Genomic DNA, 17,619 nt, shown 5'->3' with positions numbered 1-17,619 from the left:
AGCATCAAAACTAAAATATACGTTGCAGTTAGAGGTAGCGACATAGTAGGATGGCAAGATCTTGGCAAACTTGGTATTTTGCTCAAGCCAGGTGAATTGGAACCTATAGTTGGGAGATTTACCGGTGCTCAGCATAGAGGATGAGGTTGAGAAGACAAATGTGGATGGCATTTTGGAGAAACACTCAGAAGTGTTAGTGCAACATATTGATTGTGTAAAAGGGTTTGAGCATCATATCAAATTGAAGGACAACAATATTCCTATGATCCATAAAGTTAGACAAGTTCCATTATCTGTTAGGCAGGAACTCAAAGAGTTGTCGGCTAAGCTAAGGGAAGATGGAATTATTGAGCCAACAGAGTCCTCTGAGTGAGTTTCAGCTGTTGTAATTTAAAAAATAAAAAAGAATTGAGAAAACAAGCTATGTGCCGATTTAAGAACACTTAACAAGAACATTATCGTGAACTGTCACCCATTACCTAAAATTCAAAAAATGCTCAATTCAATTAATGGTTCGTCATTCTTCTCAATCATTGATTTGAAATCTGCGTGCTACCATGTAAAATTGACGGAAGCATCAAAGGATTTAACAACTTTCGTTACACCCTTTGGTGCATTCCGCTTCTTAAGATTAGCTTTTGGGCTGGCATCAGCTGCCAGCGTATTCCAGAGTTAATGGATATTTTGTGTGATGGTATGCAGGGAGTTCAAAGTTTTCAAGATGACATCATGATTCACGCTAACACTGTGGAAGTGCATAATGAACTGTTGGATGGAGTATTGGATATCCTTGAGGGCAAAGATATAACTGTGAGCAAATGCAAGTTTCTAAAAACAGAGGTAGAATATTTAGGACACTGTGTGTCAGCAGCTAGTATTAAACCTAAGGACGATTTAGTGGAGACGATTAGGGAGGCACCTGTTCCTAAATCTAAAGATGCATTAAAATAATTTTTAGGAATGAGCGAGTATTATGCTCGGTTCATACACAGATATACGTTCCTTGTGGAGCCTCAGAGAAGGTTACTTAAGAAAAAAGTGGAATACATGTGGGGGAAAGACCAAGAGCTAGCTTTCAAGGAAGTTATACACGCAATTTTTAGTGCACCCGAACTTAGGCCATATGATCCTTGAGGTAGGAACATTATAACTGTGGATGCAAGCGGATTAGGATTAGGTGTGGTCTACAGTCAAGTTGTTGATGGCAAAGAGTATACTGTGGCTTTCATATCAAGAGCACTTAAAGATGTTGTAAAGAGATACAGCACTGTATAAAGGGAGATTTTGGCAAGTGTGTGGGCTGTTGAGAAGTTTCTTATGGGACAAGAACTTTGAGATTGTCACTGAACACAAACCATTACTTAACATGTTTGATGGTTGTGGCAGGGGAACCAGTACAGCATCTTCCAGATTGATTTGATTAATTTCTAAGTTGCATGAGTACAACTTTGAGGTTAGACATATAGCAGGAGGATTAAACAGGCGTGCGGATTGGCTGTCCAGAATGCCTATTTCAGACTTGCAAGAGGAAAGTGTTACAACTGAAGATGAGTGTGTTGTTGCAGCTGTAGATGCTGTTAAATATTCTCAAGGCATGATTACAGAGCAAGAATGGAAGGAGGATATGCAAAAGGACACAGTTTTACAATGTGTTTGTGATGAGTGGATGGCCTTGTATCCGTAATTTGGATCAAACAATGAAAAGTTACATACAGGTGGTGGATGAGTTGAGTATGGAAGGTGAAGGTCTAGTTAGGCGTGATTTGTTTATACCACCTTTCACTATAAGAACAAAGTTAGCGAAGTTAGCCATGCATCCAGGAGCAACAGCAACCAAGAAATTGCTGAGAAAACATTATTGGTGACCGGGAATGGACACTGATGTTGATGAATGGATTGACAGGTGTGTGAGATCGGATAAACACAGGAAAGTCAGTAAGGAACATATGCATTTGGTGAAGATACCAGACGGTCCATGGAAGAAACTTGGTCTAGATTTTGCAGGACCTTTTAGTGTGCTAAAGGAAGAAATGTGTTATTTGATAGTGCTGACTGACTATTACTCAAAATGGACACATTATGAGTTTAGCTCCTGCATTGCAACGGAAACCATGATTGATTTCTTGAGTAGAATTTTTGCTATTGAGGGTATCCCTAACATCATAGTTTCGGATAAAGGAACCTGGTTCACATGTAAATAAATGTTGGATTATCTGAACAAAGTGGTTGTAAAACGAGAAAAAACACCACTGCATAATGCCTCTTCCAATGTTCTGGTTGAGAAAGTGAACAGGTTTCTGTAGGAGGACATTCTATTGGCTTTGGCTTCAAATTTCTTTGTCACAAGTTTTTTGAGAGATAAGGTTTCTAAATACAATAATACTCCTCACTCTGTAACGAAACAAACTCCTTTCTTTTTGATGAGAGGGAGAAATGGTTGCAATTAACTCCTGAGATAAGGAGACAATCTGATGGTTTCACAGAAATAAAAGATGTGGATTTAGAGGTTAAGAAGAGATTGACAGAGAAACAGTTAAAGGTAAAGAGCTACCATGATAGCTTACACAGAACAACAGCAAAAAAATAGAAGTTGGTGATTGGGTTCTTGTCAGGAAGCCTGCGAAAGTGCAGAAAGGCAGCTCTGTTTTCTCTCCAACAAAACAAATCATTAGAGTTACAGAAAGTGCCGTTTTACTTAAAAATAAAGGCTGGTGGAACAAGAGCGCTGTTGTATTACTTAAACCTGGTCAGGAACTTTTGTTTAATACCATGGAAAACTTAGATGATTACCCTGATGTGCACCGCTTTGTAAATATACCTGAAGAACTGTGTCATACTGGGGGAAATGTTCTCAATCAACAAGGAAATGTTACCCCAGAAAATACAAATGTTGATATGGTTGAAGAGTGTGTTACACATGGGACTGGTGAGGAGGTTCATATACCGAATGAAAATTCAAAGGGTGATGGCGTGAGATAACCAGCTCAGAAACATCATACTCACCTGGGCTCTTAAATATTCACACCTTGAACTGGTAATCAATTTTATCTGCCTGCCTATCAGATTTTTATTCATCTTAGGACTTATACCTGTATACCATGACGTACCAAATCCTTGTCACTTATGCTCTAAGTCCTAATTCTTATGGTTCAAAAGGACTTAGAATAATAGGTATAAGATTTATTTTCATGTAATAACCACAGAAACGGGAAAAGATTTAAAACACTTTATCTATGCAAAATTGTATGAGTCAGCCACCATAACAGTGAAATTGGGGAATTTGCAAGTAAGAAAATAATTATTAAAGCAAAAGTCTTGCGAGACGCAAAATATATACTTTTAGGCATAGGTACCTGGGAACGGTAAAAAAGGGAAACAGTACAAGGACATACCACAACGTTTTATATTTACCTAGAATGGTGAGAGTCCCAACCCTTGCCACGGGCTGGGGCAAGAAAAGGCTCCTGACTAACTAGGTGCCAACAGGACAAGACAGGGGCAGGACAGGACAGGTAACCTCCGCTAAGTGCAACGCCAGCGTCACACCCCTCTCTGCGGCTACTTTCGAAATCCCTTCTGGGTAACAGAGTCTCCTCCCTCAGCAATTTCCTGATTCTTTTTTCAGACTGCTCGACCAACCCTCTGAAGTCTGCGGCATAAACGATCTTCTTCAGCATACGTTGGGTCAGTGACAGGTCTGTGACAAGTCGGACAATCTAATTGACTAAACCTACCTTAGTTATACCATTTCAGAGTGTGTACCAACCCCCTCAATGTTGCAAATTCTATGTGTTCCCTTTATTTGATTAGTCAGAAAGATAAGGAGAGGTCATCACACCATACCAGTATGAGGTCATTTTGAATTGATTCTAATTCCCGCCCATAATTTACTTTCCCATGCATTTTTATTCCTCCCAGCAATATTATTTAATTTAATATACAATGTATAATGTTGTGTGCTTTCTCTTCCTCTTGCTCCAGGTCACTAGGTAAGATTCCCACGAACATCGCAAATAAGATGGGAACTGGCATCAGTTCAATGACAAATGCTTCGAGGATTTCAATGTCATCTGAGCATGACCAAAAGATTCAAAATGGAGTTTGCAATCCCCTTCAGGCCCGAATTCGAGCTATCAATGAAGTCAAAGAGAGACACATTAGAATACAAAAATAAATGAATGCACGGTATACCACTTATTTCTACTCTAAACCCATTACTTTATTTTAACTATAGCATTAATGGTTAAGCAGAACACACGTTGTTTAGTTCAAGCAAGGTATATGCTTTAGCATGTGAAGTTTGAAGCGGCCATCTTTGACACTACTGCGCAGCTGCAAGAAATTCCCACCAAAAGCAGAGATACGTCACACTACGAAGATGTAGAAGACGCATGCACATATGGTTCCCGCGTTTTTCAGCGGCCATTTTAATACACTTGGGTTACTGTTAATAAAAACCCATAGAAAAGCTTCCCCTAGATACTAGAAATGTTGTGTAGTGCAGTTTTAGCAATCACAAAATATGTTGGTTAATAAGTTACACGTTATTTCGAGAGGATTGAATACAAGCAAGTTTCTTTACATATGAAACCTTGCTCTATCAAGGGCACATCAAGACAGTGTAATGTTAAAAGAAGGAAAATAGTTTTACCTGCTAAATTGAATGACTACATTTTGTATTGAATTATATATTTTTTTCTTGCATTTATTTGATTTTTTTGCTAAGGTAAGGAGGTGTTGCATTCGGTAAGTACATGCAGCCATGTTCATGACGTTCACCTATTGGTGTCATGAACAATGTCATAATGAAGAGTGTTCTAATTGGTGTCATGAACAATGTCATAATGCAGTGTTCTAACGTTCTTATTTGAGGGGGTATGTTTTACTGGTTGATCATTAGTCGCTTGGATTCTCACGGAGATACACCGTTCCTGTGGCGCTGGCTTGTGGGCCCGTTTTGTTACTTTTACCAGGGCCGGTCCTAGGATTTGCGTGGCCCTGGGCTAAAAGGCAACGTGCGAGGCCCCCTCTAATTTAGATAAGTGGCCCCCTGCAAGGAGACCATTCACAGACACTGTGGGGGGCCCATTGTCCAGAATTTTTGCGCCCCCACAGTTTTAACTTTTACTCCACAAGCATTTCTCACACCTTCAGCCCGATAGGTGTGAGAATTGATTGTGGTCTAAAAGTTAAAACTGTGGGGGCGCAAAAAATGCTGGACAATGGCCCCCCCACAGTGTCTGTGAATGGTCTCCTTGCAATTGAGGGAGCGTCTCCCTCCCCTATGCCTCCAGACAGACACCATCCCTGAGAGGCCCAGGCAGGGGGGCCCCCTCCAATGGACCTTAATTGCATGGCGACACCTTTTTTTTAAATAGATCGCCTGGGAAACAACAGGACACATCACCAGTGCGTGGCCCCATGCTGGTGGGCTGAGCGCGAGGCCCTGTGCAGCCGCCCACGCTGCCCATGCCTAGCGCCGGCCCTGACTTTTACAATAGAGGTATTTCTCATCTCAACGTGTCTACGCCGTGGATTCTTCGGACACAACATAGCGTTCCATATAAAAACGCGTCATAAGGAGCCTCGCAGGTATCACCCTAAAACGGGTGAGGACCATACTTTTGTCTAGACAAATCACTTTAAACTCCACGTGCCCCAAAAATAAAAAAAACAAGTCTGGTTTTAAATAATAAGCGCTCCAATGCACCTGGGTCGAGTTCGCTCGGTTTAAAACTGCAAAAGCGTACTGAGAAAGCCTGGAGCCGCCCTCCTCAACCTGGGCCGAGAAAGCGTAGAAGTATTCTCTGGAACGTTCCTGTTGCCGGAGTAACAGCCGCCTCAATCGCGCGCTACCACCCGGGTAACCACAGCTCGTCTCCCGGCTGGCTGACACATTAGCCTATAGTCACGCACGTAACAGGCACGCTGGTTCCTGAATGGTCGGTGATGTCTCGTGGCTGACAGAGCCGGAAGTTGTCCCGCTGCAGTGTGAACATCATTCAGGGCGCATCAAGTACCTTTCACAGAGGCAGGAAAGTGAAGATACCGGACACCGATCTACAACACCGGGGACTCGGCGTTGTGAGAGTGTTCTAGGGAGTGGACCTAGCTCGACCAGAGCAAAAATGACCGACACCGAGGAGAGGTTTGACGGGATGCTGATGGCTATGGCGCAGCAACACGAAGGGGGAGTCCAGGAGGTGAGAGGTTATGTACAGGGATTGGTGGCGCCAGGGCTAGAGATTTGGGGTCGATTGGTTGGGTTGTTGGGAAGAGTAAATGTTGGCGCCCTGGATTAATTGTAGGTAAAAGCCACGTTATGTTGATGTGGCACAGGCACTGACGGATGGATGGATGAATGAATGGTTGTATGTAATGCTGTATTTTACTACTCCATTAGAACCAATGGGGTTACCCAAACAAGCCCAGAACCTGGGGAATAATACAATAAGCGAACAATGGTTCTGCTGCTTCCAAACTTCACTAGGAACAATCTATTTTCGAATTATAGCCACTGCATTGGCCTATTCATTTCCTACAACAATATTACTCTGTTGAGAATGCATTAATCAAAAGCATGAGAGTTCTCATAATTCTTTCAAAGAAAATTATTATTTTTCTATATACAGTGTATTGCCACACATGGTATAAAAGCCATACATAGAAAAAATGTTTACATAAAAAAGTGAACATTACATAAATATACACATCACAAAACGGTACAATGTATACATATATAAATTATAATATATAACATTTAATTCTTTCTAAAGAAGTCGTATTCCTAAATGAAAAACATATGTCCAGGCTTCAGAATTGAATTGCACAGTCACTCCTTAGACATTGATTACGACATTCAAAAGAGCACGTCGACGTTTCGACCCTTCTTTCGGTAGCATAAACTTGTTAAGTCTATCTGAGGTCTTCATCAGGACTACATAGATATTGTGTGCAACAAATCTGTTGCGACGTGGCGTCTTGTGTTCAATTGGATATTTCCACTTCCAGGAATCAAATAAAATTACTATTGTGAATAAATCAAAGTCAACAAGAAGTCCAGTGCGCAGAATAAAAAAAACCTCGATGGGGGGTTCAACAAATGAAACCTTCCTCCGAATTCATATATAGAGTCAATCCATTAGGCACTTTGAGACTACCGTTATTCTCCAAATACCGGCGTGTTAATTAAACAACACACCCGCCATAAATAGTCGGTATGAAGGCACTCGTTTCACAGTTTTAGTCGGGAAATACCATCTTGCTTCCAATGAGGGCGTGTTAAATGACCTCCCAAAACCGCCAAACTTAGTCGGTATAAAGGCTTTCGTTTTACCACTTCACAGAACTTTTCGCATCATGCACGCCAGTCTCTTTGCTGCAGCAGCAGAACCATTGTTCGCTTATTGTATTTTACTACTCGCCTAACAGACGGCGAACATTTGTTTACAAAAAAAAACTTGTGAATTTACAGTGGACGTACAACCCGCAAACTGCTTCCTAGTGGTTCGCTTTATTGCCATACTCTATTTGCTTGTATCTTCTTCTACGGCTTGCTTTCTTCTTTGTCCCCCCCCCCTGAAACAGATTCTTTTGCATCGTTTTGTTTTGCTGACTTGTTTCCTTCCTCTGCTTAAACTTAGGGAACTGCTATTTTCTAGAAGTTGGGGGACTAAATAGGCTAGGCAGTATGCAATTGCTGTCATGACGCGTGACATTGTATGTGACATCACAGGAAGTGACATCAGATATTAAGACTTAACACATGAACATCGGGTATATCATGAGTACATTTAAGCGCATAATGAGATTTAATAAATTAATTTGTTGTCTGGGTAGCGCCAAAAAAGCTGCGCAATCCCGACCCAATATCTGGGCCTCAACTAATACATTTATTTTTTAAGCCCTGCCACAAACATATTGGCAAAAAGGAGCAGCATGGATAAAGGTGCCCAGTAAATCTCAGGGAATAGTGATAATGGTGAGATAACTCTGGAGTTTAACGCATTTGGTGGAGAGATCTGTGATTAGTGAAGTCCCATATTTGAATCAAAGTAGTATAAGGTTAATGTGTCTTCTGCAGAGCCCATCACGTAACATGCAGATGACATGTTAATTTTATGTAGATAGCAAAGTGGGTTACTGCTTTTAACAAAGAGATTCTTTTGTTTCATTAAGTTCATAAATTCTAATCCTATTAATTTAAATTTTTATTTTTTTTGGGTGGGATATTCCTTTTATTAAAAAGTTTTAATGTATTACTTTCAAGGCAAAGCATACAATCAAGCTTGCAAAACTGTAAATGACGAATCAATCTCCCCTCCCATCCCCTCCCTCCTCTTCCTCCCAGGCAGACAGCTATACCATAATCACCCCTCTTCCGTGATATAATAATAATTTTTTGCAAGTCATAGAAATAACAACCAGTAAGTGCAATCCCTGAGGCACTGCCTGATGGTCAGGTAGCCAGTTGAAGTACGAGTGCAAAACCCATCCGGTTCAGGACTGTCGCCGTTCGAGTAGGAAAAAGCAGCACATAGGGCAGCACATTTAAAATATGTCCGGGTGGGACATTAAATAGGATGTAATAGGGGCCCAAAAATCCTTAGGGCGGGAGGACTACAGTAACTCCTCCTCATACACCTGCAATTGATCTCTACAATAAACTAAATCACGAAGCCACTGCTTTACAGTAGGGGCAGACCTCGATCCTATCGCTGCGCCACCGCCCTTTTTGCAAACAGGGTGGAGATCGCAACAATAAGTCTGCTAGCTCGTAATCCTATTAATTTAACACAGTGAGCTATGAAGGACATGTGAATCCTACACCTTGTAATCCTGTCTCATGTAACTCATCTTGTACATTGATTTACACATGTACATGATTTATTGTCAATGTATAATTTGTATGTTACGTACAGAGCTCTGACACCCTGCATTGTGTAGCACTATTAAAATAAATAAAATAGTGCTACTGAAATTATTTGTGTAAATACGGGGTCAGAACAACACATCTGACATTCTTACAGTGCATGCGTCTCTTATATACAGGGACTGAACAAAGGCAAAAAAAAGCATGCCTCTGTTAAGTACCTGTGAAGAGATAACGAGCTGTGTGCGCCTTTGTTTCCCCTCCGTAGCATTTACATTTAAATCCCTTTGGATGCGTTGGACGGCCGGGAGCCGTCACGGATGGCGTGTGCGTCGGACGGCCGGGAGCCGTCCGATTTGCGCACACCTGAAATTTTCCCGCACTGCGGGAAAATTTTGCCTGCAGTTAAAGGGTTAAGTGTGAGGTTCCAGGCCGCCTCCATTGAGGATATTCAGACAAAAGGAGGCCTGATGGCCCCTTAACTTCAGCCCAGCTGGAGGTGAAAAAAAACTCCCTTGTTGCCTGCACCTTGCTGCTGGGAATTAAAAGCAGAGAACGTACAGACGCTGCTGAACGTGTCCCATAAGACACTGTGACAAGTTCAGCAATTTTCTGTGGGGCCCAGCTTCTTGGCAGGGGGGACGGCATCCACCATGTGAAAAGAGTGGGTGGATGCCATGTACCTGCATGTACCCCTGACTCGTGCCCTGGTTTTTCAGCTCTCTCCTTCCTGTGCTTTTCCTAGTGCCAAATAACTCTGCTCTTGCTTCATGTTGCCCTCTCTCTGATGTGCTTCCACCAAACATCCCCGCCCGTCTTTATTTTTCTCTCTTCCCTTGTGTGCTTCTCTCCCCACTCCATGTTGCTCTCTTCCTCATGTGCTATTTGCTCTTTTTCTTGTGTGCTTCTTTCCTTGCTAAGTAAGCTCCCCTGCCTTCTGGTGTTCTCTTCATTGTATACTTCTCCCTTGCCCCGTGTTGCTCTCTCTCTCTGGTGCTGGTTTCCCATTTCCACCACATTATTTTCCGTTGCGCTGCCCACACCCACGCTTCTTTTGTAAAACAATTTTTTCATTTATTTATTTTTGTTTTTCACTATCGCACTAAAAAAAAGTATTTTTGTCTAAATCTACCCATCCAAGTTCTGCCATGTTGAGTAAGGCTAGACCTGTTAGCTTTGCCAATGTTTTAAAATAAAACTACTGTTGCTTTTTCACTGTGATGCGCTGACGGGCACAGTGGGATTCCCTTCAGATTTTCCCCAATGTGGTGCCTTTAATAGGACAAACTCCAAACACTAAATTCAGTATGACTGCTTTTGTGACACCCACACTAGGACAAGTGCCACAGGACTAGCTCAAAATGGCTGCCATACTGACGCCAAGTGAAGTGTTTTACCTGAGTCAAACTACTGAGATAGTCTCTTTTCTACTTCTAAGGTGCGAGATGGATACTGGTACCCTGTGGATACTGGCGCACACAAGCAGCAGCACTTGCACCCATTCTTGTACTGAGTCCTCCTTGCCAGATTACCTCCTCTTCCCCTTGATGGTCTTCATCATCGATCCATGGTGTGGGATCACGTATCCCGGACCCCTGCCAGACTGCAGATTGCTTGCTGCCTCTGATCAGCAGTGATATTTTGGGCAGACCACAGTACTATTCAAGCATATTTTGCTCTCGCAGATTCTGGTGTCCTGCTCTGCATTACAATTTGAATGGTCTGGTTTCTTCTCACTCATATTTGATGCACCTGCACCTCCTTTACAGAGATTACTATAGATACATCCATAGGATTTCACTCTGTATTGTTTTTTGAAGATTTTTTTCATTCAAGTCCTGATGATGATCCCTGTATGTATTTTGTATCGAAACACCTTCTACTAACTGAGCAGACTTGTTTTAATAAATATAATGCATATACAGGCTGCTTACAGAATATATAAATTGTGATACGCTAATTGTGTATTTATATCACTTTCGCCTGAGCACCAAGCACGATTTTGCACCTCACTGTCACATATGCTCTTGAAAATTCTCTTGAATTTTTTAAAAACATTGTTTTTAGAATGGATTTTTTTTATCCATAAGCTGTTGAACTGTTCTATATAAGGGAACTCTGTTTCTTGAAAACAATGTGTGAAGAGGCAGTCATTACTAGCAAGAAATAGTACACTACCTGCTTCCTGCCGGCGAGTCCCCAAAACCTGACTTAAAGAACAACATTTAACCCACCTCAAGAACTTCAAAACTAAGAGGCTTGCCTCTTAAAAACTCTTCTTCTATACAAAAGCTCCCCCACACCACCCCTCTACTGTCCCTGGAAATTGGCCTAATTACTGAGGTCTGTTTGCTCCCTTTGGTATGAGTAGTAATAACAATGCCGCTGTGGTACCTTGAGACCAGTTACAGATCTCTGCATAGTCTCTGCCCAGTACTGATAACAAGGGTGGTACTTGATATTTATCTTAAGAAACTCTTCAGTAGCCGTCTCTTCTTCCCACCTACCTCAGAGAGCTTCTTCCCTCTATGCAACTTTCGTTGTTTTCCAGAGGTTGCCTCACTCCTCTATTCATCCTCCTTTTGAGAAGGCCCCACCATTTTCATTTGAGAGCTTCTCAAAGACAGTTATTGGAGACCTCGCCTTGCCAGTCTAAGGACTTACTGAAGACTTCCCCAGATCACTTCAGCTCGACAACTCTTTGATGTACTCTGGCTCTCATCCCTTTTAAGACACCAATTGTTCTTTACAATCTAGCAGTCAGGCCTCAAGGGCTGATTACTCTACAAACCTCTCACTGACAAAACTGTACTCTATGGATAACACATGGGCATCTGCTGCTAGGCATATGACAGGACCTTGCTACCTGGCTTGTAAATATGAGTGCATGAGGGCTTCATGGATGTCGGTATATGCTTATTTACTGTATTTATTTTGTTAATAGAATGTGAACCCACAGTAAAACACACAGAATATGGGCCCTTATAGTGAGATAGGGGTACCCTAAGCTGAAAATTTGTTTTTTAAGAAATTGTTATTACCTGCTTTTTAGAGTGGTCCAGCCCAGGAGGTATTTATTTTTTATTTTTATTTTTTTATTGGTTTTTAAGCTTAGAATACAACAATGGCACAAGGTGCCAACTCAAAGCCAGTCAGAATATATCCACAGTACATATTATAGGACAAGTCATAGCAGTTCACATCTCAGTGCCAGTGGTAATGTTATACATTAAGAATCCTTACGGAGCAAACGTCAGGGAACATCACAATGACAACAATAACTGGCATCAGCAAAAATACAGTGAATATAGGTGGCATAGACATTTCATTACAAGGCTGTACAGAACATACCTACATCGCATGTAAAACAATAAATTTACACCATCACTTCGCCCCTTGAAGCAAATCGGATCTGCACCCCCCATCAACAGGCGGAATCCGTCAATTCAGCTGATTGCCCGTCGGTGCAACCCACCTCTTGTAATTTCTGGTCCTTGGCTTTCAGGGACCATTCCAAGTAGGGTTCCCATATATCCTTGGGACGGGATGTGGTCGGCATCTGCTCCCAAAAGAGCTTCAACTGCGTGTGCCCATAAGTTACATCCAGCAGCCAAGCCTTAACACCTAGACTGCTGCAGCAATTCCCCCTCTGTGCTAATATTTACTGGATCCCTTTGTTCATGACGAGCTCAGCTCGTCATAAGCACACAAGCAGTGTACTGCATGACGAGCTGAGCTCGTCATGAGCATGGAAGGGGTTAAACTGTGGCACTCGCTTTCTACCCCAACGCAAAGCAACTTGTCTACAGGCGTATAACAGCAATAGGGCATGTAATTTGCGTCTCTTGGGCACTGTGTCTCTTACATACCCCAGAAGGCCCAACAGTGGGGACGGCTGATCAGTCCTGCCGACAATCTGATTAACTGCGCTAAAGATCTTGTTCCAGTACTCGTATAAGTGTGGGCAATCCCATGCCACATGGAGAAAGGTCGCCACATCTAGCCCACACCTCCAACATCTAGCATCATCTCTCAATTTCATACGGTGCAGCACTACCGGGGTACGATAATACCTATGTAGGAACTTGAAGTGAATTAACCTCAAGCGGTAATTAGGAGGCAGGTCCGTTAGCTGACCACAGCAGTACTCCCATTGTTCATCTGTTAACTGCGGGTTCAGTTCCCCATTCCAAAGCTCCATTGATTTCAGCTTTACAACCGGATAGGAGGATTGCATGAGACCGTAAAGTCTCGTTATCAGTTTTTTAGCCGACTGTGATTTTAAGTATGTTTTCCAATGGTAACATGATCGGAGGTGCGCAGGGAAGTCCGAGTACATTGAGTGACACGCAGTGCGCAGCTGAAGATATAAAAATCTTTCAGTAAATGACACAGTACCCTCCTCAGTGTCCAGCGGGGGGCGAAATATTCCCTCTGGAAAGAGGTCAGCAAAAGTATTTAGTTTCAGTGCAGACGTTAGGGTCCTACCGACCCCACCCGCCATGCATGATAATATAGGATTATTTTCAAGTATCATTGATGGCGCATAAAGCGTCCCTACACCCGCACGCTTCTGCAGTTCCCTCCGCGCCCAGCATAACGTTCCTGCAGTATCCACATCTCCTCTGGGCCTACTAACAGTGCGATATAATGCCACATTCAGTGGCGTTGGTGCCCCCGAGTCCCTCTCAATCACAACATGGGGCTGAAATGGGGTCTCGTGGACCCAGAAATGAAGGAACTGCGCCTGTGCGCACAGTGCATACAAGTGCATATCAGGCGCCCCCAGTCCGCCCTGTCTCAGGGGGGAGAGTCAAGAGATCCCAGGACACCCTGGCCTGCCCTCCTGCCCACACCAAGGACAACAGCTGTGTATGCAGCAATGAAAAGAAGTGTGCAGGATAACCATCTTTGCCAGTGCCACCCTACCCGCCACCGACAGAGGCAACGTAGACCAAAGAGCCACCTTTCCCTCCAGCCATGCATGAGCCCTCCCGAAGTTTAGTGTCCAGATGTCTTGCAAATTGCGGCTGAGCCATACCCCCAGATATTTTCCCAGCGAAGGGGGAATTCAGAGCTGACCGCCCTTGTGCCATCCGTAAGGGGGAATATCACGGACTTAGACCTGTTTATAGTAATGCCAGAAAGCCCCCCCAAATCTTATAAATTCCTTCAGCACTGGATCTAAGTTCGCCGCCGGGTCAAGAATGTAAAGGGTTACATCATCAGCGTAGAGAGAGATCAAAAGGCTGCGTGTACTAAAACCTATGCCCTTTGCAGTATGGTGTTTCCTTATCCATGCAGCCAAAGGTTCCATTGCAATTGCAAATAGCAACGGTGACAGCGGGCACCCCTGTCTCGTGCCTCTCGATATCTGGAAGGGGTCCGATACCATGCCATTCACCTGGACCCGAGCTCTGGGTGCCTCATATAGTAGTTTCATTCGTTTAATAAATAAAGGGCTGAAACCCATACGCTGGAGGATCTGGAGGATCAGGAAGAGATACGACCATTCCAAGGAATCAAATGCTTTGGTGGCATCAAGGAATATCACTGCAGCCTGTACACTGGGGTGTAAATAATGGATGACGGAGAACAACGTCCGCAGATTGTGCGACGTCGACCTTCCTGGAATAGCCCAGGAGGTAGTTGATGCCCAACTGAAACTTACCTAAGAGGTGGTGTTACCTCATTTGATGTATGCACATAGTACTTTTGGCTCTTTTACGTAGGATGCTAAGTAACTTAGACTTATTGGCCTGCAGAGCATATTCCTCCCTCAAAGTCTTTTTGGCTGTAGCCTACCATAAGGGGGCTTGGTATTTATACATGCCTACCAGCCCAGCTTTGCTAGTTTGCGTGGTACACGATCCTGATGATAATGGACATTGTCAATGTAAGAAATGGCTTCAAAGACATTGTACTGGCAAAGCCTAAAGCATATTGCTACTTCTCCCGGGTTTTGTATTAGGAAATAAGAAAGTGTTTTTTCGAGTTCAGAAAGGAACCACCTGACAACTCTTAATTGAACTTCCATTGTAGAATGAGTGGATCAGCTTAAGGAACAGTTAAATCTGACTTTTAGGTCTGCCGACAGATAGCTTTTAGCTGCCTGCTGACGAAGGCGTGATGTGTCCACTACCAATATAGTTTGAGTGGGCTTTGCGACAGTCCATTGGTTGTCTTTCTTATTGATCTCCTTGCTTACTTTATATTTAATAGTTTTCCTTCCTCCTCTTTCTCCCGTTTTTCATAACTTCTTTACCATCCTTTCGAGTGAGTTACTTGTATGCTTCCATGGCTCACATCAGGAACTACTTTTTTCTTTCTATTTGAGCACTACATGGAAGTGTTGTATTGCTCTCTCCCCCCTTATACTGTTTCCCCATCAAATGCTCACACCTCAAGCTCACAGAAGTTGCTGCTCATGGCTCCATAAAAGTACAGCAACGGGTACATTTTTGCCTGAGTTTGACTAACAAGCAGACTTTGAGTTGTTTTTGCTGCTTTCACATGTTACATTATACCTCAGGCCTTGGCACACAAAGGCAGCATTCATGTTGCTGGGGGAGGGGCAGACTGCTGCACTCACTTAGCTGGCATTTGAGGCAGAAGTTGTACTTGGCAGGACTGAAAATGCAAAATCTCTTCTCCTGGAGGCTCATACTTCTGTTCCAGGAGTTGCTGCCGAACACTAAAAGACTGAAAACAATTTATTCTTGTATTTATTGAAGCATCAATTACAACTCCAAGCTTGACCAGTATCACATTGGAATATCGTGTTTTTGATACAGTACTTCCCAATGGCATAATAACAACAGGTGTACAGCCGATATGCTTAAAAATGGTAATTTACATTTGTTAACATACATTGTAGCAGGTACAGTACATTGACAATGCCATTTCCACATTGTTTCTACATAGGTGACTGCGTACGCTTGGAACACTGCATTAGCAGACGTGTATTCTTTTGTTTAGCATTCATATTGTTCAGTTTAACCCTTTCCATCTCTGTCTCTCTATAACTGACGTATCTCCCCGTCCTCAACTCCAGTCTCCTTGCTTACTAAATAAGCTTGATATGGTCCACAGCAGTTTTTTGGTCGGCTCTTTGGGGTGAAAGTCATTGAATGCATCAGTGTGAGTGTTGCAATAAAGCATATCTGTGTGCCAGTCGTCTAATTTCTGGGCCAGGCCTTTTCCCCACCTCATAGCCACCCTTCGCTTGGCTAACAATAATCCAATAGCAATCAGTGGTGGTACGTTGAACATCTTGGTCATATCCCAGTAATGCCACTTTCGGGTCAGGTTCTAGTGCTATGTCCGTAATTTCGCCTAAATCTCAAAATATCTTTCACCAGTATTCGTATATCGCTGGACAATACCAGGCTGTGTGTATGAATCCTGCATGTTCCTCCCCGCAGCTCCAACAGTTCGAGTTTTCCCTCAGCCTATACTTCCATTGCCGCTCGGGGTATAATAAACCCTATGTTGGTATTTAAAGTGTATAAGCCTATGTTGACCTATTAATTAGATGGTTTTTGTCCTGGAGCAGCAATACTGCCAATCTTTGTCGCTAATAGGTTCTCCTAGGTCTCTTTGCCAATCCATTCTAACTTTCAGGATGGCCGGTTTGAGCGCCTTCTGTGCATTAGCGTAGAATTTAGTAATTTGTTTAAATGGTGTTTCTATCTGTATTAACAGTGTAAGTGCATTCATACTCTGAGGTGTGTACATATCCTCTCCTAATAGTTCTAGCAGCGTGTCTGGCACGATATTAGTGGAATTTAGCTAGTGTCGTCATGTGGTGATTTTGTTCTTGTCATTTCCCAGCTATGTACTACTCCGTCCAAGTCTCCCATCATAGCTATCCCCAAAGTCTGTAGTGCCTTCCTGCCCCAGTCTCTTGACCCATTGTGAACCACTGGCACCACCGTAGCGGAACCTGTGGCGAATATAGCAGTGTGCCTGCTTGCTTGTTTGGTAACTCATTCCATGCTTGTGAGGGGGTCTAATACACCACATCTCTGGGCTGGTGCTTGGAAAAGTGTCGGCAGTAGGGAAATCAGAGCAGCAGCGTCCCTCTCTAAATGTAAGCCTGGAGTATCTTGAGGACCGTGTATCCAATTGTGCGTGTGTGTGTCTGCGCAGCTCTATAGTACATCTCCAGATCAGGAGCATGTAGTCTACCCAATTCGTAGGACGAAGTGAGTACCACCGTACTCTAGGCTGCTTGCGTGCCCAAACTAGCTTTATTAAAAACGTGCGTAGGCAACAAAATAAGGTGTTCGCTAAGGCGATCAGTATATTTTGGAAAACAAATTAATATCTAGGTAGCTCTACCATTTTCTTTACTGCGATTCGTCCTATCATCGATGGTGGCAATTTGTTCCATCTACCTACGTCGTCTGCAAGTTTCTGCATTGCTACACTGTAATTTTCATTCAGTACTACTGAATGGTCTGCGTGGAAGCGTATGCCGTGATAACTCACTGAGTCCCTAGTCCATTGCAGGGGATACTCAATGGTCTAGGGCCTCGTTGCTACTGTGAGGTGGAAGAGAATGGATTTTTTACAGTTGATTTTCAGGCCCGAGTGAGTCCCGAAGTTCACCACCTTCCTAAGCACAGGGGCGATGATGTCAGGGTCCCTGATGTACAGTAATGTATTGTCAGCGTTCGTTGATATGATCAGACTATATTCTCAGAATCGGAGGCCTCTATGGCTATGATACCCGCGCATCGCAC

At 43.1% G+C, this 17,619-nt stretch overlaps 1 protein-coding gene across 2 annotated transcripts in view; it reads left to right on the top strand.

Moving 5' to 3' along the window:
- The first annotated feature begins 5,892 nt into the window (after nucleotides 1-5,892).
- Nucleotides 5,893-17,619, top strand: part of NUDC (nuclear distribution C, dynein complex regulator) — a 133,538-nt gene continuing 121,811 nt past the window's right edge. Inside the window, exon 1 of one of the 2 annotated variants that reach the window (XM_078682627.1) lies at nucleotides 5,893-6,203. In XM_078682627.1, coding sequence (XP_078538753.1) covers nucleotides 5,940-6,203 — 264 coding nt within the window. In that variant the 5' untranslated portion in view covers nucleotides 5,893-5,939. The remainder of the gene's footprint in view (nucleotides 6,204-17,619) is intronic. The other variant, XM_078682628.1, reaches the window with a different exon arrangement.

This window comes from Lissotriton helveticus, chromosome 3_1 (genome assembly GCF_964261635.1).
Source record: "Lissotriton helveticus chromosome 3_1, aLisHel1.1, whole genome shotgun sequence".
Classification (NCBI taxonomy): Eukaryota; Metazoa; Chordata; class Amphibia; order Caudata; family Salamandridae; genus Lissotriton; species Lissotriton helveticus.
Note: the sequence above shows the minus strand (reverse complement) of the source record. Positions and strands in the feature narration are given on the sequence as shown.